At 38.0% G+C, this 27,922-nt stretch overlaps 1 protein-coding gene across 1 annotated transcript in view; it reads right to left on the reverse strand.

The window, feature by feature from the left end:
- ZNHIT6 (zinc finger HIT-type containing 6) overlaps window positions 1-25,918 on the reverse strand; it is a 65,472-nt gene extending 39,554 nt beyond the window's left edge. Inside the window, exons 1-5 of the mRNA XM_043575478.1 lie at window positions 25,068-25,918; window positions 23,871-23,936; window positions 23,680-23,786; window positions 23,510-23,595; window positions 8,438-8,541 (exon numbers count right to left, since the gene is read on the reverse strand). Coding sequence (XP_043431413.1) covers window positions 8,438-8,541; window positions 23,510-23,595; window positions 23,680-23,786; window positions 23,871-23,936; window positions 25,068-25,729 — 1,025 coding nt within the window. The 5' untranslated portion in view covers window positions 25,730-25,918. The remainder of the gene's footprint in view (window positions 1-8,437; window positions 8,542-23,509; window positions 23,596-23,679; window positions 23,787-23,870; window positions 23,937-25,067) is intronic.
- Between the last annotated feature and the right edge of the window lie 2,004 nt (window positions 25,919-27,922).

Raw genomic sequence — 27,922 nt, forward strand, 5'->3', positions numbered from 1 at the left:
TGAGCAGCAATATTTCGAAAAAAATCTTTTTTTCTGAACAGCAGGTCTCAACAGTGGGTTTAAAACACTCCTTAAACCATATTGTAAACAGATACGCTGTTATCCAGGCTTTGTTCTTCCACTTACAGAGCATAAGCAGAGTAGATTTAGCATAATGCTAGGATTTTGGGAATGGTAAGTAAGCCTTGGCTTCAACTTAAACTCTCCAGCTGCATTAGTTCCTAATAAGATAGCCTGTCCCTGAAGCTTTGAAGCCAGCCATTGGTCTCCTCTCTAGCTATGGAAGTCTAGATGGCATTTTCTTCCAATATAATGCTGATTTGTCTACACTGAAAATCTGTTTAGTGTAATCACCTTTTTAAATTGTATTAGCTAGATCTTCTGGATAACTTACTACAGCTTCTACAACAGCACTTGCTACTTTACCTTGCACTTTTATGTTACAGGGAAACCTTCTGTCCTTAAATCTCACAAACCAACCTCTGCTAGCTTCAAAATTTTCTTCTGCAGCATCCTCACCTCTCTCAGCCTTTATAGAATTGAAAAGATTTAGAGCCTTGCTCTGGATTAGGGTTTGGCTTACAGAAATGTTGCTGGTTTATCTTCTATCCAGACCACTTTCTCCGTATCAGCAGTAGGTCATTTTGCTTTCTTAACCATTCATGTGTTCACTGGAACAGCATTTCTAATTTCCTTCAAGAACTTTTCCTTTGAGTTCAGAACTTGGCTGTTTGGCACAAGAGGCCTAGCTTTAGGTCCATCTTGGCTTTGACATGCTTTCTTCACTGAACTTAATCATTTCTAGCTTTTGACTTAAAGTGAGAGACAGGAGACTCTTTCTTTCACTTGAACACTTTAGGAGGTTACTGTAGGGTTACTGGTTGGCCTCATTTCAATATTGTTGTGTCTCAGGGAATAGCAATCCTGAAGAGTGGGAGAAAGATGGGGAGATGGCCAGTTGGTGGACCAGTCAGAACCTACACAACATTTATCAATTAAGTTCACTGTCACATGAGTGCAGTTTATGGCACCCCAAAACCAACTACAATAGAAACATCAAAGATCACTAATCACAAAGGTCACCATGACAAACATAACAATGAAAAATTCTGAAATACTGTGACAATTACCAAAATGTGACACCGATATGAAACAAGCAAATGCTGTTGGAAAAATGGCACAAGTAGACTTGCTTGATGTAGGGTTGCCACAGACCTTCAATTTGTAAATAACACAGTATCTGCAGAGCACAGTAAAGTGAATGAAATGCAACAAAAAAAGGTATGCCTATCTATGCATTTGTCAAAACTCAACACGTGTATTCTTAAGATCTGTGCATTTCACTGCACGCAAACTTTATATAAACAGGAAAAGTGAGGTTCCTATCTTTCAGACAATTGTTTAAACTTTTTTTTTCACTGAACATATCATGGATATCATTCCATGACAATATTTCTACAATTAATTTGTTTTTGTTTAACGGTTACCTAGAATTCTATCTTGTGAAGAGACTATCAATTTGACTCAGTCCATACTGATGAACACTTGAGGTTGTTGCCAGTTTTTATACTATTAAAAACAGTGCTGCAACAGATATACATGTATCTCTATAAACTGTACTGATACATCTGTAGGCTAACTTCCTTGAGTAGGCATATATAACATTTTGAAAAATACTACCAAATTGCCTTCTAAAATGACCACTAAAGTATATTCTCAGCAACAGTGGAACAGCAAATTGGTCTGGCTAACCCATACTTTCATTATATTAGATATTATCAATAAATACTTATGTGCCACATATTATATATGGCATATATATGCATATATGTAGCATACATATACATTATTACGGCATATATGTATTATATATATACATATCTTTCTATGACACATGTAAATATGTATCTTTCCATGACCACCTATTCTTATCCTTTGCCCCTTTTCCTAATTAGGTACCAATCTTTTTTTTTATTAATGCATGAACACTCTTTGTCATACATGTTAAAGTTTTTTTTTTGTCCTGTTGGTCTTTTCAATTTACTGTGGTCTTTTTTAACCACACAATTTTTTAAAATTTTTATGCAAATTTAGTTATTTTTTTCCTTTATGGCTTTGGATTAAGTATTTCCTCTCTTTAAGATTATGAAAATATACTAGTGTTTTTTATTTCAAGTTTAGGATTTTGATCCACCTGAAATTCTAGTTAAAAATCCAGCTTTCCTCTGACAAATGGCAAGCTGACTGACTCAACCCCATTTATTAAGTAATTATCTTTATTAATTTGAAATGCTACCTTCATCAGATGCTAGAGTACCAAACAGCCTTACATCTAGTTTCTGTAATTTAAGCTAACTATAGATTTCTATGTCAACATTAAAAAATTTTACTAGAACTCCATAAATTTCAATAAGTCCAGCCTTATTACTCTTTTTCATATTTTTCCTGGTGCTTCTTCCATGTTTATTTTTCAAAATGAACGTAAGTCATATTATTAGAAACTCTTTCCTTCTTCTCAAAAAAAATCACAAATCAAAACCAAACAAAATTAGTATTTTCATTAGGATCACATCAGATATAAAAATCATTCATTTAAGAAATGTTATTTATATAATACCGAGTCTCCTAAGAAAGGTACCTTTTTCCATTTGTTCCAATCTTTTAAGTCATTCAGTAGAGTTTAGGTTTTCTTCATATAAATCTTTCATATTTGTTCCAACAGTAATTGATTAGCAATGAGTGAAAGTGAACATAAGTTTATATGCCCCACAAAGAGAGGAGGTAAACAAGTTAGCTCTGAAAGAGTCACTATTTTATTTATTTATTTTATTTTTTAGTATTTATTTTTGAGAGAGAGAGAGAGAGAGAGAGAGAGAGAGAGAGACTGAGTGCAAGAGGGGGAGGGGCAAAGAGAGAGGGAGACACAGAATCTGAAGCAGGTTCCAGTCTCTGAGTTTTCAGCACAGAGCCCGACGCAGGGCTCAAACTCATAAACCATGAGATCATGACCTGAGCTGAAGTTGGACGCTTAACCGACTGAGCCACCCAGGCGCCCCTGAAAGAGTCACTATTTTAAAGAAGTGGTCTGGGATCTGCTCCAGAGAAAGCAGGTGAGTCTTCTACTGGACACATTTCCTTATCAAGCTCTTCTATTTTTTAAGAGAGAACGTCAATCTTGCTTTAGCCTAACTTATTCCTTTTTTTAAAATTAATGTTTATTTATTATTTTGAGAGAGATAGAGAGAGGGAGTGTGTGTGCATGTGCATGGGGTAGGGGCAGAGAGAGAGGGAGAGAGAGAGAATCCCAAGCAGACTCCATGCTGTCAGCAGAGCCTGACACAGGGCTTGATCTCACTAACTGTGAGATCATGACCAGAGCCGAAGTCAAGTCAGAAGCTTAATCAACTGAGCCACTCAGGTGCCCCTCAACTTATTCTTAACATAAGCATCCCTTAACTTTTCTTTATTCATTGAAGCTACCTATTATGACATTCCTGTAAATTCACCAGTCCTCTAAAATTCATCACTATTAAATACATTTTTGACCTCACAGATTGGTTAGTGTTATATTCCACCTTTGACTATAACATGAAAATTACATTTCCTATTCTTATAAAAATTCGCACATCACACAATTTTGCATATGAGACTTAGGAGATTCATACTGGCCAAATACTGGTCAAATACTCCTACCATAAAGGATACCTGGGTTTGCAATGAACCTATGCTTCTAAGGTACCTATTACACTTGCTATATAACCTACTGATAGTTCGACAGAGGTAACTCAGGCACAATTATGGAGTATTAGTCACACTTCACATGAGGGTATTTAGGTTTTTTAAGCTTTGTATTTTGAAATAATTTCAGACTTCACAGAAAAGTTACAAAAACACCACAAAGAATTCTTCAGTCTGTTCAGAAATTAACATTGGAATGTTTAATTTTAAACAAGTTCCATTTGAGTTTTTTATTAAATTGTAACTCAAGCTGCTTAAATAAGCAAATGGGCAATTTAATACTTTAGGAGTTGTAATAGTCCTCTTAGTATACAGGACTGAAATCTCATGTGACCAGTAACAAAGTCCCCAAATATTTGAAATTTGAAGATTTTTTTCCTTAACTCCTTAGCCAGCAAAACCTGCCTGGTTTTGCTGCCTGAGCCAGTTCACAATCATTTACCCATTGTAATGTAAATATTTGCATGTTTCACTGTAGACATAGAATTGTTTATGTAATACTGCCCCAGACCTCCTAGAAGTGAATATAGTAAATTTACCATATCCCCAAGGGTTTCAGGTAAGAGAAGCAGTGCTAGGTACTACTTTAGTTATCACTTCATTTAATCCATTCAATGCAGTAAATTCAAGCTTGCCCAAGGTCACCTACTGTGTACTAAATGGTAGTGGCAATGTTCAAATTTAGGTTTCTCGGAGTCAAAGCATTAATCACTTCTGAAAGTTGAAAAAGAGTATTGAAAATGAGTCTCTTAAAAACAGACTACTGGGGCATGGAAAGTGAAAATAAATCCTTTGAAAAGATGTAGTATCCCCTCCTTCCAGCAAGTCAAATTTTACACTTGAACTCAGATATCACTCTGAAACGTGTAGTCAAATGTTTCGTATCTCAGTAGCAATTAAATAAAAGGAAATTTTGGGGCGCCTGGGTGGCTCAGTCGGTTAAGCGTCTGACTTCGGCTCAGGTCATATCTCGCGGTCCGTGAGTTCAAGCCCCGCGTTGGGCTCTGTGCTGACAGCTCAGAGCCTGGAGCCTGTTTCAGATTCTGTGTCTCCCTCTCTCTCTCTGACTCTCCCCCATTCATGCTCTGTCTCTCTCTGTCTCAAAAATAAATAAACGTTAAAAAAATTTTTTTTTTAAATAAAAGGAAATTTTAAAAAATGTCATTTGAATCAAATTAGCAACATTTTTTTAAGAGATAACTCAGTGATAGCAAGATGTTTAAATAGGTATTCTCATATATCACAAATGGAACTGAAAACTGGTTTAGTCCCAGTTTAGTATTACTAGTCACATTTTCAGATGAGAAACTAAGACAAAAAAGTTAGGTGGTTTAGCTTAATATCACATAGCTAAGAGAAGACTAATCATAAATAGGAACCTAGGTAGCTCAGGTCCAATTTGTGCTCTTAACCACTCCATTTTCCTATCTCTATACTATACAGAATTTTTACAACTATTTAAAATGAATCAAGATGACTGTAAGACCAAATTAAAGGATAAACAGACTGGTGAAAATATTCCCTATGAGGGTAAGATGAGCTATAAAAAGGCACATCTTAAAAGAGAAAATTCAAGAGCTCAGTCTTTCCAATAATCAGATATGCAAGAAAAATTTACATTCAGTTAAAGTGCAAGTATAACTACAATAGGCATTCTCATATACTTTCTGATGAAGATACAAAGCAGTACTTTTTTGGGGAGGGTAATTTGAAGTCTCTCTCAAAAATTTTATTTTTTAATGTTTATTTTTGAGAGAAGAGTGCACACGCAAGTAGGAAAGGGGTAGAAAGAGAGGGAAACAGAGGATCCGATGTGGGCTCTGTGCTGACAGCAGAGAGCCCAATGTGGGGCTTGAACTCACAATCCATGAAATCATAACTGGAGCCAATGTCAGACCCTTACCGGCTAGCCCCAGGCACCCCTCTCAAAATTTTAAATGCATGCAGTCTTTGATCCAGCAATTCTACTTCTAGGGATTGATTGCAAAGAAAAAGTCATGTAAGCACACAAAGCAATTTCTTCAAGGAAGAATTGTTTAATGTAATGTTTATTATGGCATTTCTAATAATTAAAAACCAGAAATAAGCTAAATGTTCATGAATATGGTAATAATTAAATAAATATGGTAGTCATAACTAGAATACACTACTTAGAAATATGGCAGATTTGCATTAACAAATGCAGCTGCAGAAAAAAGTATCCTTTTATTCATAAAAATATTAATAATTTTGAACTTGAAAAGAGCCATGTAACTTTGCATAGTCTTTGTATTTAATGTTGTATTTTATTAATGGAAAAAGAAGAAAACATGATTAGAAGAAACACGAAATGTTATCAGTGGTCATATCCACATAGTAGAATTTATAGGTGCTATTTTTCCATTACACTTTTTTTTATGATGATGTATTAGTTTTACAATTGCTACATACACTCATTTCTTCCTACACTCCAGTTAGTGGCTAGGTAAATTAATACACTAAAGGTCACAACTTTACACAATGGCTACCATCAGCTCCATTTTACATGTGTGAAAACAGCAAAGAAATTGAATCTAAAGGGGAACCCTCTTGTACTGTTAGTGGGAAGACAAACTGGTGCAGTCACTCTAGAAAACAGCGTGGGGGGGGGGTTCCTCAAAAAATTAAAAATAGAATTACCCTACCACCTAGCAATAGCACTAATAGGAATTTATCCAAAGGATATAGGAGTGCTGATTCGTAGAGGCACATGTACCCCAATATTTACAGCAATGCTATCAACAATAGCCAAACTATGGAAAGAGCCCAAATGTCTATCAACTGATGAATGGATAAAGGTGTGGTGTGATTCCACACTCAATGAAATACTACTCTGCGATGAAAAAGAATGAAATCTTGCCATTTACAACAACATAGATGGGACTGGAGGGTATTATGCTAAGTGAAATAAATCAGTCAGAAAAAGACAGGTATCATATGTTGTCACTCATATGTGGAATTTGAGAAACTTAACAGAAGACCATAGAGGAAGGGAAGGAAAAAATAAGAGAGAGGGAGGCAAACCATAAGAGACTCTTAAATACAGAGAACAAACTGAGGGTTGATAGGGTGTGAGGGGTTGGGGAAGCAGGGAAAACAGGTGATGGGCACTGAGGAGGGCACTTGTTGGGATAAGCACTGGGTGTTGTAGTAAGTGATGAACCACGAGAATCTACTCCTGAAGCCAAGACTATTCTGTATATACTGTATGTTAGCTAACTTGACAGTAAATCATTTAAAAAATTTTTTTAATAATATTAAAAAAATAATAAAGCCTGTTATGAAGTATGTTGCTAATGTCCTCCTGGGAAAACACTAAAAAATTTGAGGAAAACCAACCCCAGACAATTGCAAATTCACCAGCAAAAGGCATTAATGCAGAAAGAGTCCAATTTGCCACTTCACAGATCTGAGGTGTAACAAAATAACTGAGTATAAATTTGGGTTCTAAATCCAAGAGACATACTGAATGTTTATTTTTGGAAGGGGGAAAAAAAAAAACCCTCTAACATACATTCTTGTATCTATAGAGACCCCCAAATTTTACAATTGAGGGTACATGCTTTTTAGTGCTGAGAACTAAGCTCTCATAACAATCAGTCTGAATGGTTTCCTTCATAACACAGGAATATATTTTATATTTGAGAAGACATAAACCAGTTACCTTAAATTTCAAACAAATTATGTCAATTTCTAAATATGTCAGCTTGAAAATGCACAGTGGAATCATCTCATATTTGATAAATGCAAAACATTACTTTATTTCTGGAAAGCTACCCAGGAAAAAGCAAAATCACTTTTTATAAATATTCCTCTTGAAACATAAAAAAATAAATGGCTAACACCATCTCCTAATATTTTTTTGAAAAGGCGGAAATTCTATTAGAGTAATGATAATTCTGATGGTTTTGCCTTTTCAATTTATGAAGTGGTAAAACTGGAAGGGAACCTTAGGGTTTACCTAGTACAACCCCCACATCATGCAGATGCGGCCCAGAGAATTTAACTGCAAGTTACTAAGTTGCAGTTACTAAGTTACTAAGAGGCTAAGGAAGGAGGAACTCACTCAGGAATTTTTTTACTCTAAATCCAGAAGGTGGACATTTGAAAAGTATTATCTAATAATTTAGTGGGCTACTTGTAATATTTTGGGATCCTGTTCCCCTCTGTACTAATGGGACCTTTCAGACCTAACACTCTCAGAAAGCAGCACGTTAATCTCTATTGTACCATCTATACTTCAGATTTACTACAGAGTAAGTTTTCCAAGCCTCTCTCTTCTTCAGCATTGGCTTTCAAGTGAAACTGTATTTCCCTAAGTAGAAAGGATTATAAATGCCAAACTGCTTGGGTCAAAATTGTGCAGGGTCCTGCTTTGATTCATCATTTTGCCCCTGAAACCTCTGAAATACTTCCATGGTATCTTAGGTCTCAGATACACACATGCACACACATACACACAAACTGTAAGCCCAAATTTTTATTATTCACATGACATAAAATTAGTTAAAATTTCTAAATGCTTATTTTCAATTTGTGCGATCATCTTGCCACAGACCAGTAACAAAAAGCTCACAGACTACACTTTGGGCAGCAATGCTCTATATCAAACCAAACCTTCAAAGATGTTCCTGATCAAATTAGAATACCCAATATACTAAGAATGAAGTTAGAAACTTACTTCTTATCAAAAAATGTTGAATTTTCTTTCCTCTTTGTGAATCCGTTGGGTAGAAGCTTTAAATTAATACCTTGTTTTCTAGCACGATTTTTCATAAAATACATCTGACAACCAAAAATAAATAAATAGAAAAAATAATTTTAAAATGCCTTAAATTTCAACAGTGAATAAAACAGTGTTCAAAATATAATAATTAACATTTATTGAGTACTTATGTTTCACAAACTGTGCTGAACATTAGTATCTCATTTAATCCTCACAATACTTTGAGACTGGTACCTACTACTACCCTCAATTTAGGCAGGAAAGTTAATGAGATGCCAACATTATACACCTATTTCTGAGAGTGAGAGCCTGTAATAAAACCCAGATATAGCTAATTCTGGAGGCTGTCTTGTTAATCATATGCTCTGTAAGCCAAAAGAAGGATTTAATAAGATGTTTAAAAACACAGGTCATTTGGTAATTCATAGGGGCTACTTGCACAGTTCCTTTTCTTTCACTGAACTTTTTTCTGGATGTTTATTTATTTTTAGAAAAAGAACGCATGCACACTTGCACAAGTGGGGGAGGGGCAGAGAGAGAGAAAGAATCCCAAGCAGGCTCCAAGCTCAACACAGAGCCTGTTGCAGGGCTTGATCTCACGATTGCAAGATCACGACCTGAGCCAATATCAAGAGTCAGATGTTTGGAGTTGCGGCAAGATGGCGGCTTAGGAGGAAGCTGGGCTCACCGCACGTCCTGCTGATCACTTAGATTCCATCTACACCTGCCTAAATAACCCAGAAAACCGCCAGAGGATTAGCAGAACAGGGTCGCCGGAGCCAAACGCAGACGAGAGGCCCACGGAAGAGGGTAGGAAGGGCGGCGAGGCGGTGCGCGCTCCCAGAACTGGCGGGAGGGAGCCGGGGCGGAGGGGCGGCTCGCCGGCCAAGCAGAGCCCCCGAGTCTGGCTTGCAAAAGCGGAGGGGCCTGACGGACTGTGTTCCCACAACAAGCGCGACTTAGCATCTGGGAGGTCATAAGTTAACAGCTCTGCTCGGAAAGCGGGAAGGCTGGAGGACAAAGGGAGGGAGAGCTGCTGAGCCCCCTGACAACAGAGCTCAGTTTGGTGGGGGAACAAAGGCGCTCGCCAGCGCCATCTCCCCCGCCCATCCCCCAGCCGAAATCCCAAAGGGAACCGGTTCCTGCCAGGGAACTTGCTCGCTCTGCGCAAACACCCAACTCTGCGCTTCGGCGGAGCCAAACCTCCGGCAGCGGATCTGACTCCCTCCCGCTGCCACAGGGCCCCTCCTGAAGTGGATCACCTAAGGAGAAGCGATCTAAGCCTGCCCCTCCTGCCCCCGAGCACCTTGCCTACCCACCCCAGCTAATACGCCAGATCCCCAGCATCACAAGCCTGGCAGGGTGCGAGTAGCCCAGACGAGCCACACCACCCCACAGTGAATCCCGCCCCTAGGAGAGGGGAAGAGAAGGCACACACCAGTCTGACTGTGGCCCCAGCGGTGGGCTGGGGGCAGACATCAGGTCGGACTGCGGCCCCGCCCACCAACTCCAGGTATACACCACAGCACAGGGGAAGTGCCCTGCAGGTCCTCACCACGCCAGGGACTATCCAAAATGACCAAGCGGAAGAACTCCCCTCAGAAGAATCTCCAGGAAATAACAACAGCTAATGAGCTGATCAAAAAGGATTTAAATAATATAACAGAAAGTGAATTTAGAATAATAGTCATAAAATTAATCGCTGGGCTTGAAAACAGTATACAGGACAGCAGAGAATCTCTTGCTACAGAGATCAAGGGACTAAGGAACAGTCACGAGGAGCTGAAAAACGCTTTAAACGAAATGCATAACAAAATGGAAACCACCACAGCTCGGCTTGAAGAGGCAGAGGAGAGAATAGGTGAACTAGAAGATAAAGTTATGGAAAAAGAGGAAGCTGAGAAAAAGAGAGATAAAAAAATCCAGGAGTATGAGGGGAAAATTAGAGAATTAAGTGATACACTAAAAAGAAATAATATACGCATAATTGGTATCCCAGAGGAGGAAGAGAGAGGGAAAGGTGCTGAAGGGGTACTTGAAGAAATCATAGCTGAGAAGAAATCATAGCTGAACTGGGGAAGGAAAAAGGCATTGAAATCCAAGAGGCACAGAGAACTCCCTTCAGACGTAACTTGAATCGATCTTCTGCACGACATATCATAGTGAAACTGGCAAAATACAAGGATAAAGAGAAAATTCTGAAAGCAGCAAGGGGTAAACGTGCCCTCACATATAAAGGGAGACCTATAAGACTCATGACTGATCTCTCTTTTGAAACTTGGCAGGCCAGAAAGAATTGGCACGAGATTTTCAGGGTGCTAGACAGAAAAAATATGCAGCCAAGAATCCTTTACCCAGCAAGTCTGTCATTTAGAATAGAAGGAGAGATAAAGGTCTTCCCAAACAAACAAAAACTGAAGGAATTTGTCACCACTAAACCAGCCCTACAAGAGATCCTAAGGGGGACCCTGTGAGACAAAGTCCCAGAGACATCACTATAAGCATAAAACATACAGACATCACAATGACTCTAAACCCGTATCTTTCTATAATAACACTGAATGTAAATGGATTAAATGCGCCAACCAAAAGACATAGGGTATCAGAATGGATAAAAAAACAAGACCCATCTATTTGCTGTCTACAAGAGACTCATTTTAGACCTGAGGACACCTTTAGATTGAGAGTGAGGGGATGGAGAACTATTTATCATGCGACTGGAAGCCAAAAGAAAGCTGGAGTAGCCATACTTATATCAGACAAACTAGACTTTAAATTAAAGGCTGTAACAAGAGATGAAGAAGGACATTATATAATAGTTACAGGGTCTATCCATCAGGAAGAGCTAACAATTATAAATGTCTATGCACCGAATACCGGAGCCCCCAAATACATAAAACAATTACTCATAAACATAAGCAACCTTATTGATAAGAATGTGGTAATTGCAGGGGACTTTAATACACCACTTACAGAAATGGACAGATCATCTAGACACACGGTCAATAAAGAAACAAGGGCCCTGAATGAGACATTGGATCAGATGGACTTGACAGATCTATTTAGAACTCTGCATCCCAAAGCAACAGAATATACTTTCTTCTCGAGTGCACATGGAACATTCTCCAAGATAGATCATATACTGGGTCACAAAACAGCCCTTCATAAGTTTACAAGAATTGAAATTATACCATGCTTACTTTCAGACCACAATGCTATGAAGCTTGAAATCAACCACAGAAAAAAGTCTGGAAAACCTCCAAAAGCATGGAGGTTAAAGAACACCCTACTAACGAACGAGTGGGTCAACCAGGCAATTAGAGAAGAAATTAAAAAATATATGGAAACAAACGAAAATGAAAATACAACAATCCAAACGCTTTGGGACGCAGCAAAGGCAGTCCTGAGAGGAAAATACATTGCAATCCAGGCCTATCTCAAGAAACAAGAAAAATCCCAAATACAAAATCTAACAGCACACCTAAAGGAACTAGAAGCAGAACAGCAAAGGCAGCCTAAGCCCAGCAGAAGAAGAGAAATAATAAAGATCAGAGCAGAAATAAACAATATAGAAACTAAAAAAACTGTAGAGCAGATCAACAAAACCAAGAGTTGGTTTTTTGAAAAAATAAACAAAATTGACAAACCTCTAGCCAGGCTTCTCAAAAAGAAAAGGGAGATGACCCAAATAGTAGATAAAATCATGAATGAAAATGGAATTATTACAACCAATCCCTCAGAGATACAAACAATTATCAGGGAATACTATGAAAACTTATATGCCAACAAATTGGACAACCTGGAAGAAATGGACAAATTCCTGAACACCCACACTCTTCCAAAACTCAATCAGGAGGAAATAGAAAGCTTGAACAGACCCATAACCAGCGAAGAAATTGAATCGGTTATCAAAAATCTCCCAACAAATAAGAGTCCAGGACCAGATGGCTTCCCAGGGGAGTTCTACCAGACGTTTAAAGCAGAGATAATACCTATCCTTCTCAAGCTATTCCAAGAAATAGAAAGGGAAGGAAAACTTCCAGACTCATTCTATGAAGCCAGTATTACTTTGATTCCTAAACCAGACAGAGACCCAGTAAAAAAAGAGAACTACAGGCCAATATCCCTGATGAATATGGATGCAAAAATTCTCAATAAGATACTAGCAAATCGAATTCAACGGCATATAAAAAGAATTATTCACCATGATCAAGTGGGATTCATTCCTGGGATGCAGGGCTGGTTCAACATTTGCAAATCAATCAACGTGATACATCACATTAACAAAAAAAGAGAGAAGAACCATATGATCCTGTCAATCGATGCAGAAAAGGCCTTCGACAAAATCCAGCACCCTTTCTTAATAAAAACCCTTGAGAAAGTCGGGATAGAAGGAACATACTTAAAGATCATAAAAGCCATTTATGAAAAGCCCACAGCTAACATCATCCTCAACGGGGAAAAACTGAGAGCTTTTTCCCTGAGATCAGGAACACGACAAGGATGCCCACTCTCACCGCTGCTGTTTAACATAGTGCTGGAAGTTCTAGCATCAGCAATCAGACAACAAAAGGAAATCAAAGGCATCAAAATTGGCAAAGATGAAGTCAAGCTTTCGCTTTTTGCAGATGACATGATATTATACATGGAAAATCCGATAGACTCCACCAAAAGTCTGCTAGAACTGATAAAGGAATTCAGCAAAGTTGCAGGATACAAAATCAATGTACAGAAATCAGTTGCATTCTTATACACTAACAATGAAGCAACAGAAAGACAAATAAAGAAACTGATCCCATTCACAATTGCACCAAGAAGCATAAAATACCTAGGAATAAATCTAACCAAAGATGTAAAGGATCTGTATGCTGAAAACTATAGAAAGCTTCTGAAGGAAATTGAAGAAGATTTAAAGAAATGGAAAGACATTCCCTGCTCATGGATTGGAAAAATAAATATTGTCAAAATGTCAATACTACCCAAAGCTATCTACACATTCAATGCAATCCCAATCAAAATTGCACCAGCATTCTTCTCGAAACTAGAACAAGCAATCCTAAAATTCATATGGAACCACAAAAGGCCCCGAATAGCCAAAGGAATTTTGAAGAAGAAGACCAAAGCAGGAGGCATCACAATCCCAGACTTTAGCCTCTACTACAAAGCTGTCATCATCAAGACAGCATGGTATTGGCACCAAAACAGACACATAGACCAATGGAATAGAATAGAAACCCCAGAACTAGACCCACAAACGTATGGCCAACTCATCTTTGACAAAGCAGGAAAGAACATCCAATGGAAAAAAGACAGCCTCTTTAACAAATGGTGCTGGGAGAACTGGACAGCAACATGCAGAAGGTTGAAACTAGACCACTTTCTCACACCATTCACAAAAATAAACTCAAAATGGATAAAGGACCTAAATGTGAGACAGGAAACCATCAAAACCTTAGAGGAGAAAGCAGGAAAAGACCTCTCTGACCTCAGCCGTAGCAATCTCTTACTCGACACATCCCCAAAGGCAAGGGAATTAAAAGCAAAAGTGAATTACTGGGACCTTATGAAGATAAAAAGCTTCTGCACAGCAAAGGAAACAACCAACAAAACTAAAAGGCAACCAACGGAATGGGAAAAGATATTCGCAAATGACATATCAGACAAAGGGCTAGTATCCAAAATCTATAAAGAGCTCACCAAACTCCACACCCAAAAAACAAATAACCCAGTGAAGAAATGGGCAGAAAACATGAATAGACACTTCTCTAAAGAAGACATCCGGATGGCCAACAGGCACATGAAAAGATGTTCAGCGTCGCTCCTTATCAGGGAAATACAAATCAAAACCACACTCAGGTATCACCTCACGCCAGTCAGAGTGGCCAAAATGAACAAATCAGGAGACTATAGATGCTGGAGAGGATGTGGAGAAACGGGAACCCTCTTGCACTGTTGGTGGGAATGCAAATTGGTGCAGCCGCTCTGGAAAGCAGTGTGGAGGTTCCTCAGAAAATTAAAAATAGACCTACCCTATGACCCAGCAATAGCACTGCTAGGAATTTATCCAAGGGATATAGGAGCACTGATGCATAGGGCCACTTGTACCCCAATGTTCATAGCAGCACTCTCAACAATAGCCAAATTATGGAAAGAGCCTAAATGTCCATCAACTGATGAATGGATAAAGAAATTGTGGTTTATATACACAATGGAATATTACGTGGCAATGAGAAAAAATGAAATATGGCCTTTTGTAGCAACGTGGATGGAACTGGAGAGTGTGATGCTAAGTGAAATAAGCCATACAGAGAAAGACAGATACCATATGGTTTCACTCTTATGTGGATCCTGAGAAACTTAACAGGAACCCATGGGGGAGGGGAAGGAAAAAAAAAAAAAAAGAGGTTAGAATGGGAGAGAGCCAAAGCATAAGAGACTGTTAAAAACTGAGAACAAACTGAGGGTTGATGGGGGGTGGGAGGGAGGAGAGGGTGGGTGATGGGTATTGAGGAGGGCACCTTTTGGGATGAGCACTGGGTGTTGTATGGAAACCAATTTGTCAATAAATTTCAGAAAAAAAAAAAAAAAAAAAGAGTCAGATGCTTAACCAACTGAGTTACCCATGTACCCCTTTCTGAGGTTTTATACCATACTTGGCTGTATACAACTATACAGGTAGTTCACTCAAGGGAGGAACCAAGGCATTGCCTACTTACAAGGCTTAACTTAATGTAGCTACTATTGTAGGCTATACAAAATGGGACATGTGAATATTCTGGCTCTGACATGTTTTACTCCACTACCCGTCTGGGTTGGCTGAGCAGAACTAGGCAGTACCAGAAAGTAGTGAAGGAAGTAATATCATCAAGTTTTCTTCCCTGAACACTCAAATGGCAAAGTATAAGTGCAAGTTTTCGGTTTTGCAATGCTAAGAGTTAGAGAATTAAATCATAAGCCAAGGGAAAGGAAGAGTCAGCTATCACTTGTTAAAAAGAGAAATAATTTAAGAAATTACATGCAATTTTATAACTTATAGGGCTTTGGTTTCAGTAATGGTGATGATTATAAGGACCAACTCTCCCACTGAAAACATCTAAGAATATCAGAGAATGGGGGAAAGACACATATGTAATAAAATACATTTCAAAATCACCTTAAAAAACACTGGAGAGCTAACAAGAAAACAAGAAAATACACACCAATATTTAACGAGAAGTGAAAACCAGGACAGGTAAGCAAAGCAGTAATAAGAAATGGGCTGAAAATTCTCCAGATTTTTTTTTTTTTTTTGGCAAATTTTGCAAATTCTGGCAAATACAGGCTTTTCCTTTCAACAGCTTTCTCAGTAAGAGAGTAGGAGTTATGACTCTAATCTTTTAGGAACCCCTCATGAAATGAGGCTGAGTCACAGAATATGCCTAATTAATATTCAGGTAAGGGTGAACCAGCAATAAACCCTACCCCGAGAGCATGCTAGCAAATTTATATCAGAATGACTGGAACAGTGGAGGGTGCAGGGGGTGAGGAAAAACAATTCATCAGAAGCTGTGGTCATGGGCCAGTTCTTGCTCAGGTCTGAAATGATTTGCTTTGCTTGTGTGGTCAAGGGAATCTTAAACTTTCAACTTGATTTAGGATAGGCCCAGATTTGCAATATTCCCAGGTACCTGGCAGAATAAAAGGCCTGTGTCCTACTCTTGAAAAAAGTTCTCACAAATCATTTAAGAAAAAAAAGTAGCACTCAATAAAAAATAAGCAAGCATAAGGAATACAAGAAAACAAAGGTTAGGGAGCAGGGACCAAAAGAGAAAAAAAGAGGTAGCTGAGAATTCTCCATGTATTCAGACACTAAAAGAATCATACACAGATTGTAGAACAGTTATGCAAAATTAAAAAAAAAAAAGAACAGCTTGAAAATACTTGCAGTGAAGAGAAACTATAAAAACTGACTCAGCAAATTTTTATAAGAACTAACTAAAACTAGAACATATCCAGAATACACTACAGAGAAAAAAAGACAAAAAAATCAAGTAAGTTAAAGGATAGGTAGGAAGAAGATTTAACTTACATTTATGATAGTTTTAGAAGACAGAAGAAATAAGAAATGGGCTGAAAATTTCCCAGAACTGATCAAAGATACAACACAGATTCAAGAAATCTAACAATTCTCAAATAAGATGAAGAAAAAGAAAACATGCATGTTCATATTATAGTACAAATACCAGAAAACATAAAAAAATGCAGCCAGAGTAAAATAGATTTCAAAGGCAATTAAAAACAACAGATGACTTTGCAACAATAACAATGGAAGCCCTAAGACAGTGGAACAATAATTCTAAACCCAGAATTCTATAGAGAAAAATCATTTTAGAGTGAAGAATGGGAAATAAATAAAAATTCAAAAAATCTACAAAGTAACCCAAGTGGTGGTAACCAGCAAACCCTCTCTAAAGGATATTCTAAAGGATGTACCTGAGGCAGAAAAAAAGTGATCTCTAAGGGTCTAAGGTGATGACAGAAGGAATAAAGGGTCTAAGATGATGACAGAAGGAATAAAGAGCAAAGAAAGTGGGAAATATAAAGATAAGCCCAAATAAACACTGGCTGAATAAAACAGTAACTACTGTATGGAGACTTTTTTAAAAAGTCAATTTAAAGAATTGAAAACAGGAAGAAAAGTCAGTATAGGGTTAAATGGAATTTAAGTTAACTGCTGATAAACTTATATCTGCCTGCTACTTATCTTTATAAATACATTTTGTTGGAATGTAGCCCCCACCCATTTGTTTAAATATTGTTTATGACTGCTTTCTTGCTACACAATGGCAGAGCTGAGTAGTTGTGACAGAAACCATATTGGCCTGGAAGAAATATTTACTATTTGACCCTTTAGAGAAAAAGTTTGCCAACTCCTGTTTTAAGGTCTTTTGCATTGTCTAGGCATTTGGTTCAGGTACTGCTTAACTTCAGATATTGGCAAATTAAGCATGCATATTGTAATGTATAGCTTAACCAACGAAAGGATAGAAAAAGGGTATATATCTAAACTGATATATAAACATATCCAAACTGATAAATTTATCTAAACTGATAAAAGAGAAAAATTCAAATGATAAAAAAAAAAAAAAATCAGCCCAAAAGACAAGAAAAAGAAAAAAAAAACTGGGACAAATAGCAAAACTAAGGTGACACACTTAAAGTCAAATATACAGGTAATTTTATTAAAATGTAAATGAGGTTAATGATTCAGTTAAAAGTTACAGATTGTCAGATGGGAGAAAAACTGGAAACCAACTATATCCAGAACATAAGGACACAGAAAGGCCTTAAGTAAGGAAAAAAATAGCCCCCACAAAAACCAACCAAAGAACTGATACAGCTTTGTAAATGTTAGTCAAAGTACAAAAAAAGCTAGAGACAGAGAGGGTTACCTCATAATGCCAAAGGTTAAATACACCAAGAAGTATTTCGTGAGGTATGCATTTAATAATTTAGCCTTAAAACACACAAAGCAAAACAAACTGAACCACAAGGGAAACTCACAGATCTGTTTGATTTTATCTACTGAGAAATGTTAACATACTTCTCTTTAAAAATTATAGACGAAACAGACCGAAAAAAGTAACATTATAAACAATTTGAACATAATTAATAAATCTGACCTAAAAAGTATATATAGAGTACTATATTCAGCAATTGCAGAATTTTTTTTTAACGTTTATTTATTTTGAGAGAGAGAGAGGGCATGCACACGCACATGCATATGTAATGCAAGCAGGGGAAGGAAGGAGAGGGAGAGACAATCCCAAGCAGGCTCGACACTCAGCACGGGAGTCCAACACAGGGCTTGATTCCATGACCTGGGTATCATGACCTGAGCCTAAGTCAGGAGCTGGATACTCAATTGACTCAGCCATCCAGGTGCCCCGGAATATATTTTTTTCAAGCAGAGAACATTAAAACTTTGACCATATGCTGGGCCATAAACACAAGTCCTGATGGATTTGATTTGATATGATTTCCTAAATGTTATATTTATTTTTGAGAGAGAGGGAGAGAGAGAGAGAGAGAGAGAGAGAGAGAGAGACAGAGGGCAAGCAGGGAACAGGGAGAGAGAGGGGGAGACGTAAAATCTGAAGCAGGCTCCAGGCTCTGAGCTGTCAGAACAGAGCCCGATGTGGGGCTCAAGCTCACGAACCATGAGATCATGACCTGAGCTGAAGTTGGACGCTCAACCTATTGAGCCACCCAGATGCCCCATGTCCTGATGCATTTTAAAGGAATGAACTTAAAAGAGTATGTTCTCTGATCATAATGCAATTAAGCTAACATAAAAAAGATATAACAAAAGTTAAGAGGACACATTAACAAAATAGAAAAAAACATGTAATAGCAACTGATCTAGGAAAAAAAAGACATAAATAACCATGCTACAAAAGAAATTACTATAACTCCTATAGACATGTAAAGGAGAAGGTTTATGAAGAACCTTATGCCAATAAATTTGAAAATTTAGGTCAAATGAACAAATTCTTAGAAAAATGTAATCTATTAATACTAACTCAAGAAGACGTAGAAAACCTACACACGGTCCCACAAATAGTAAAGAATATACCTCAGTGGCCCAAACTCTAAGCCCATACTGGCTCCTTAATAAATTTTACCAAACTCCCAAGGAAGAAGTAATTACAATATTAGTGAATGCATCCAAGAATAAAATGGGAACATTTCCAAATAATTTCCTGAAACTAGAATCATACTGATACAGAAACTTGAGAATACCAAAATGGAAAATGAGAGGTCAATCTCACTAATGCACAGAAACACAAAATGAATGCATGGATAAGGTATATGTACATGTATAATACAAATGAATTCTGCAAAGTATAAAAAGCTTGATATGATAATGACACACCATGCAAGTTTAGCTTAAAATAGAAAGTCAATTAAAATATTATTCGTATTATCAGAAAATTATAGATTAAAAGAACACAAATGAAATAATCAAATACAGAAAAAGTATTTGATAAAATATAACTACCATTCATGATAAAATCTGATAACAAACTAGGACTAGAATTTCCATAATCTAGTCATCAAATTATTTCTAGAAAAAATTTAAGAGCAAACGTCATGGTGCAATTGTGGACGTTTCCCCTCTATGATCAGGAGTTGCAAAACAGTATGTACAGAAGAGGTAACATAGCGGGCCTGAGACGGTTATCTTTAGGCTAGTGTGTGGGAATTTGAATGACTGGTAAATGGTTCCCTAAACTAACATAAAACTTTTCCTAAAATACTAAGTATGGTTCACTGTGCCTGAATTGTCTGTAAAACAATATGGTTTGATTTCCTTTTCTTCTGGGAGTCTGGAATTTGGCACTTGCTAGGCAGAGGGTGCTTATGTGACCAGCCCCCATAAAAACCTTGGGCAGTGAATCTCTGATGAGCTTGCCTAGTAGATACTACTTCACATGTGTTATCACAACTCATTGACAAAGGGATTAACTGCATACTGTGTGGACTTGGGGCTTAAAACATAAATATCTACTACCAACATTAGTACTTGACACTGAATGGGAAGTCCTAACATAAGGCAGTAAGGCAAGAGAAAGAGAAGAATAAGGACAGAAAGATAAAAAGAAATTGTGATGAAATGTTTAATAAATGTATTAACTTCACAAATGTATATAACTGAAAAATCTCAAGGTACCTATTGATAAGGAACTGGGATAAATTTTAGTGCTATAAAACATAGATTATAATAACACAAAATAAATAACAACAAAAATCTCATTCTTAAATACCAGCAAAGAGATAAAAGAACAAAAAAAGAAAATGCTATTTAAAAAAGCATGAAAAAATAAAGTGCCTAGGAATAAATCTAACAAAAAATGTGTAAGATCTCCACTGAGAAAATTAGAGAGACATTAAAGCTATTAAGTAAATGCAGATACAACACAGTGAAGGATTTCAAGATTTAATACTGTAAAGAAGTCCGATTACCCAAGTTACTCTATAAAATAAATGCAACCCCTATCAAAATTCCCAGGAGAATTTAGGGGACTGTAGAGTCAACAGGCTGATTCTTCACATTTTTATAGAATTACTAACAGCCATACCCATACTAAAGTATAGCCATACTCTAAAAAATGAACAAAGTCATAGGAAATACTCTATGAGATAATTAGTTGCAGCAAAAAAACTACAATTAAGAGGGGTGCCTGGGTGGCCCAGTCGGTTAAGCCTCCGACTCCTGATTTCAGATCGGGTCACGATCTCACGGTTTGTGAGATCGAGCCCCATGTTGGGCCCTGTGCTAACAGCGAGGAGCCTGCTTGGGGTTCTCTCTCCTGCTTTCTCTCTGCCCTTCCCCTGCTTGCTCTTGCCATCTTTCTCTCTCTCTCTCTCAAAATAAATAAACATTAAAAAAAAAACACCTACAAATAAAGGAGTATAGTATTGGTGTATATAGATAAGTAGACCAACAGAATAGAATAGATAGGTCAGAAACTGCCGCAAGCATGTATGGATGTGTGATATATGACAAAGGAGGTCCTACAGAGCAGTAGGGAAAGGATGAATTTTTCAATAAATGGTGCTAAGAAAGTGGATTATCATATGGAAAATTAAATGGGATCTCCACATGATACACAAAAATTAATTTCAGGTAGTTTACAGTCATAAATGCAAGATGCAATGCTTTACATAAAGCTTTTAGAAAATAATTATGGAAGAAGAGATTCATAAATTCAAAGTATAAAAGAGTTTCTTTATAAACACATAAAACTACTAATAATAAGGGAAATGTACAATAAATTTGACTATATTAAAAAATGAAGACCATCTATTCATCAAAGACACTACAGAGAGTGAAAAATAAGCCTGGGAATGGCAGAAAGTATTTATAACATATACAACCACCAACAGGCATCCAAGAAATACAAGGAATCTCTACAAACCAGTAAGAAAAAGAAAGTTGACCAATAAAAAGATGAGCAAGAGACTTGAACAGGAATTCCACATGAGGAAATCCGAATGGCCAATAAAATATTTGAAAGATGCTCAATCTCATAAGGAATCAGACAACTGCAAGTGAAAAACCCCAGTAAAATTACATAGCCATCAAATTTACAAAAATTTTAAAACCCTGACCATATCAAGTATTGGAGAGGATGTGACAACAGGTATGTACACCATTGGGAGTCCAAACTGGTATAACCACTTTGGAAAATGTTTTGGTTACATCCAGTAAAACTGAAGATGTGCACACCCCACAATAAAACAATTTCACTCCCAGGCGTAAACCCTAGAAAAAACAGGTGTGCACATAACCCAAAATTCATTAACAAAAGTGTTCACAGTTTTAAGGGTTTTTTTTGTTGTTGTTGTTATTACAGAAAACTCAGAGTCCATGAACAATAGAATGGATAAATAAATTGTAATATGGTCATAAACTAGAAAACTATTCAGAAGAAAAAAATGGATCAGGGAATGGCACAAGGGAGTGGCAGGGCATTTTTGAAGTTGATAATGTTCTAATTCTAGACCTGGGTGGTAGTTAATGGATGTCCACTTTATGATTATACATTGAACAGTGTATTCCTATTTTATCCTTTTTTTATATGTATGCAAGATTTCACGATAAAAACAAAAAATTTAAAGAGTAATTTATTTTTTAAGAAGAATTTTATGTTCTTTTTTTTAAAGTTCACTTATTTTGAGAGAATGTGTGCACACGCGCACACAAGCAGGGATGGACCAGAGAGAAGGAGAGAATCCCAAGCAGGCTCAACACTGCCTGTTAGGAGCCCGACATGGAGCTCAAACTCACCAACCATGAGATCATGACCTGAGCAGAAACCAAGAGTCAGACACTTAACCGACCAAGCCACCCAGGTGCTCCTAAGCAGAATTTTAATTACCCTTAATTACTCTTGAGAAAAAATGCTGATGAATGATAATTTTCCTTTCACATATGTGAAATGTCAAGTCTGTATCAGGACAGTAATACCAATAAAATCAGGTGTTTTAAAAGCAATAAAATTCTGCAACTCCAGTGCCAAAATGGCCTTTGAAAAAGGAACATAATTCCATGACATGATTCAATAACACTATTAAAGAATTTCTAGAATGGCAGTTGCAATGCATTTCAAACATGTAAACTTTAATTCTGCATACTGCTGAAGGAATGAAAAAGGGATAAAAGAGTATGAAAATTAATTGTATTAAAACAAGTCCTGTTACTTTTTCCTTCAAAATTAGAATCTAGTCACTTCCCCATAATTTAACAGTATTATGCAAGCCACCATCATTTCTCATCTCAACCACAGTGATAACTTTGTAACTGGACTCCCTGCTTTTAATCTTCCACTTTTGCCCACTAATGCTCATTTTTCAGACAGCAGCATGAATGCTCTTTGAAAAAGCAAATGTGCTCAAAACACTGCCATGGCTTCTATTTTCACTTAGACTGTATTAGGAGCCCTTACCAGTTTCTCTAACCTCATATTCAATATTCTCCCCCTCACTCAACTATGTTTCAGTCACCCTGTCCCCATTTTAATCATCAAATGTACCAACCTCCCCCCCTAAGCCAGTCTTTACTTATGCTTTTATCACTACCTGGATAGTCTTCCTCCAAAGGTTCACGTGGCTGCCTCTTTCTCATTATTCAGATCACTGCTTAAATGTCATCTCTTGAGAAGCTTCTCCTGACTCCTATATTGAAAATACTTTCACAATCTCCTCCCAACAAACACCATTTTCATTTTCTTTAATTTCCTGTGCTTTATGTTCCACAGGTACTTAACTCTATCTGAAATTATAGCTGTGCCTCTCCTCATCTGTCTCTCCCCACACTACAAGCTCCATGAGGGGAAGAACTTTGTTCTGGTCACAGATGTATCGCTAGTAACTGCAATAGCTCTGGATCACAGTAGTCACTTAATACATTTATTAGGTTTAAAAATGAATCTAACTGAGTAAAAGGAATTGTAACTGTAAGGGATGAAAAGAAATACTTACATGTTTATTACTTATTGGTCTTTTTAAGAAAGCATCTCTAGAAATGTAGTCTGCTGTTCTTGCCACATCTTCCAAAAATCGATAATCTAAAGATTTCAAAATAGAAAAATAAACAAATGACATACGCAATGGCCAGGAATCACCAATCTGCTATGCATAAGATGACTTACCACTAAGCAGATTCATTTCAGTAAACTGTTGTATGGAAACATATGCAGTTTTATCTCGAACTCCATTACATGTCAGTTCTGCTTTGTGTTTCTTTACACAGGGCAAACTGAAGAGACAAAGAGGAGGTACTTTTATACTGAGGTAAGAAGGGTATAGAGAGAGGTAGTAAGGTAGGAAATTACATATATACCTGCAGGAATATCGCATACAACGTGGACATTTGTACTTTGCTTCTTCTGTACCACAAGTTTCACACCTACAAAAGCCCACGAGAAACTTAATATTAATTCTACTTATTTACCCATAAACATTAAATGGTGAGTTACTCATCACAACCAATTTACAGACATGTAGTCGGTGAATAAAGTATATGCCAGTAACCGATAAAATACTTGATAGCTGTCTAACATCCTTAGAAAATTCTCCTCTAAGAAACGGTCTCCAAATAACATTTACAATGTTGTCAGTACTACGTAATTCAAGAAGACGTATTAAATTAAAAAAAAAATCATCTCACTTTTGACTTCTTTTTTCTACTGCAATCAGAGAATGGTATCATTCACTAACGTTTTAACTTGTAATTCCTGGCAATCTGCTAACAATTGTATGTGCGCGCATTAATGAGAAGTCCAATCCATGAATTTAGATACTTAAAGGCACACACACCAGAAAAAGAATGTAAGACCCAGTCAAATTTACAAAATGTCAGCTGCATCTTTTCTTCTCAACTCCACAGCCAACTTAGAATGAGGATTAAAATAACCTAGAAATACTATTAACCATCATCTATCTTTAATTGCTCTTCCAGGATCTTGGGATACTGAAAACCAAACTACAGTTATTTTTATTTGGCCCACTGTGTTCTAACAGTTAATGGTCCCAATTTTATTTCCTATGCTGTCACATGATCACACACTGTAAGGAAATTAAATCAAAAGCAGTAAATATTCATAGAACCCATAAATTAGACAACTGAGTGACTTCAAGTGCATTTTTATCCAATTTTAACTTCTCCACTTTTTCATTGTTAGTTTTATTAGACTTTTCCTTATCTCTATCTCTTTAAGAATAATAGTGTGTCAAGAGCGTATTAAGTCAAACCAGAATCTGGCCCAAGGATTTTCTGGTCCCCAGAATTTTCACTTCCTAACTTGGCCACACTGTCCACTGGACACTAACGGCCTGAAGTATTTTCACTGTATTTGTTGTCATCTGACAAAACCCTGCCTTCCCAGTTCCCCCTTCCCTCCACCACCAACAGGCAGGCTCCAGGGACCAAAATTTGCATTTATTTTTCATTATTCTACATCTGGCTGCTAGATTTCCTTCAATCTAGACAACGGAGGACTCTACAGCATTTCCCCCGATGAATTTCTCCCTGTCCTACCTGGACATGGCCAGTTTCCGCTTGAAGCCCACTGGGGGATTTATGTGAGGTTCTTCTTTCATCTTTGTATCATCCATCACTTCTTCTTTTGGAAAATACTTCTCTTCTTTTACACACATTTCATCCATCATTTCCTCCTTTTTTATGTTCTGACCAACAAACACCTCCTCTTTTATCTCCATGGTAGCTTTCTTCTCTTCCTTCACATCTAGCCAGTCCATTACCTCTTCCTTCACCTTCACTTTCTCTTCCTTTACATCTGTTTCGTTCACCTTCTCTTCTTTTACCGCAAAACTACTATTCATCTCTTGCTTCACTTCCAAAGTGCCTGGTTTCTCCTCTTTCACCTTAGGTCCATCCTCTACCTCCTGCTTTACCCATCGGCCATCGAGCATCCCTTCTTCCATTTCTGACCAGTCCGTAACTTCTTGCTTCACAACCGTTAGGTCCACTCGCATTTCCGCTACCCTTTGCCCAGTTCCTTCTCTATCCTCTGTCTTCCCCATTCCTGTCAATCCGCTCCCCGCCTCTACACGGCCGGCCTCGGTCTCGGCTGTGCCCCCGACTCTCTCCCTACCGGACTTGAGCCGTAGCCGCGACCCCTCCGCTCCACTCTGCAGACCTCCTCCCAACGTCTCTTCATTTTCAACAGCAATATTCATCAGCTCACGACCCTTGGCCTTTGCGGCCACTCTGTCCTTCAATGAGGCTTGTCCACGCCAAAAGGAATGAATTGAGAGCCGGAACACCGAAAACCACCCACGTGTGAGCCCGAAAGCCGCTAGCAGCAAACGCCGGCCTGGCGCTTCCGTCCGAATCGTCGTAAAGCAACGCTTCCGTGCCTCTCCACTTCACGACTCTTAGAGCCCTTTACGGCTCTGCGGCGGTTGGGCCAAGAGCCTCAGAGAGAATCCGAGTGAGGCCACGCCCACTATGATTCCTCTTCTGAGGCGGGGCTTCGCCAAACCCATCCCCTGGGGGGAGGCAGCCTCCGCCCTCTTTCCCCGCCCCCCTCATCTGTGCGAGGCCGTACTTTTCCGTACAGAGCAGAGGTGCCAGGCTGAGAAGACCAGTGTAAAACCCTGACAGTTTGGGGATGGTAAGACCCACCCTGATCTGCATTAAGGATGAATCTTGTATGAAAATGGAAGAAATAGCTAATGTCACGCCTCTGCAAGCTTCATTCTTCACCTGTACTCTGGAGACGACTGCATTACAAATCTTAGTATTATTGTGAAGATTAAATGGAATCATGCGTGGAAATAAGCTAATAGTTACTGAAATAAACTCAACATATGGTGGCTAGTGTTACAGGGTATCCTGAGAGGTTTCAGATAAGAAAGAAGAAATTAACTTTTATTCCTTCAATTCTGTAACAGTGCACAACACAGCCAGTTTCCCATTCCCAGAATCCTACAGGATTTTCTCTTTAAGACTATCTAGATCTAGATATCTCCCTACTTAAAGACTGGGCCAGAAGGTCAATCCCTGAGAACAGATCTAAAAAATACACACACACACACACACACACACACACACAAAACAAAAAACAGGGGCGCCTGGCTGGCACAGTCAGTGGAGCATGGGACCATGGATCTCAGGGTGGTAAATTCAAATCCCACATTGGGTGTAGAGATTATTTAAAAGTAAAATCCTAAAACAAAACCACCAGTTACTTTTCAAAATTATTATTATTACATACACTATTACGTATATTAGGAATCATCACATCATGTCTGCGAGGTGTTTTTCTCATTGTATAAGGAGACTTCATAGGAGATATGGTTTTCTTGCTGCATAAGGAGACTTCAAAGAAATGACTTCTCACCTGTAGGCTGCTTTGTATTACCTCCTCAATGCAGGGCATTTTGCTGTATTACTCATTGGCAAGTTGGTCAGGAAATGAGAATTTTGATTGGGTGAGTAGAGGAAGGGAGGGAGGGAGATAATTTTGAAACCTAGTTGGGGCACCAGGGATTAAGCAGTGCTGGAAGGATCGCTGAAGTAAATTGGGAAAGTTTAGTAAAATATTCTTGATGGGTAGTGAGAAAGAAGTTTCCAGAGGAATCATATGGATAGTCTCTTTCAGAGATACTTAGAGGTGCTAGATGCCCATGGAGTCAAAGAAAGCCTGACTGGATTTTCAGCCTAGATTACATATTTACACTGGGGAAATCGGAAATGACAGGAAGAATCCCTGTGGTTTTTGCTAAAGATAAGATTTGTGAGATGGGAGCAACAAAAAGGAGTGTTGATCCTCAAGAAAATAAAACCATCTGGATTTCCATTTAAGAACACAAAGAAAGTTCTGGAACTACAGATTAGACACCAGACGCATAAAGACTTTGTAAGATTTTAAAACTTTTGTCCCTACATTTGTTCTTCTTATGATCTGTGTGTTTTTTTCACAGTCACTGGAGGAAAAATTGTTACGCAAGTAAGGCTCTTCAGTAGCATCCCAGCTAATCAGTTACCTAAGTTAAACAATCAATGCTGTGGGACTGGAGTTTTAATGGAAATATCAGAGATTGTGGTGGTATTGTTGAACGGTAGTTTGAAGGAAAAGTGACACTTGGGTGGTCTTGAAGGTGAGAACTTTGGGTTGTTGGAGCATAGAGCATGGCATTGTATGCAAGGCTGGAGACAGGACAGGGACAGAGAAAGGGAGGCAGAAGTTATATGGAACTGTCACTGAATTCCTATCCAGTTCCTCAAACTCCTTTCCCTCCTTTTTCCACCTCACTGGAATAGTGGGACCAGCCCAGCTCCTTCACTTTAGGATTATATCTTCTTGCTGTACTATCACTTCTGTTTCCTGCCTCTGTGCCAGGCATCACCTTGCAGCAACCCTAACC

The sequence above is a fragment of the Prionailurus bengalensis genome, chromosome C1 (genome assembly GCF_016509475.1).
Source record: "Prionailurus bengalensis isolate Pbe53 chromosome C1, Fcat_Pben_1.1_paternal_pri, whole genome shotgun sequence".
Taxonomy (NCBI): domain Eukaryota; kingdom Metazoa; phylum Chordata; class Mammalia; order Carnivora; family Felidae; genus Prionailurus; species Prionailurus bengalensis.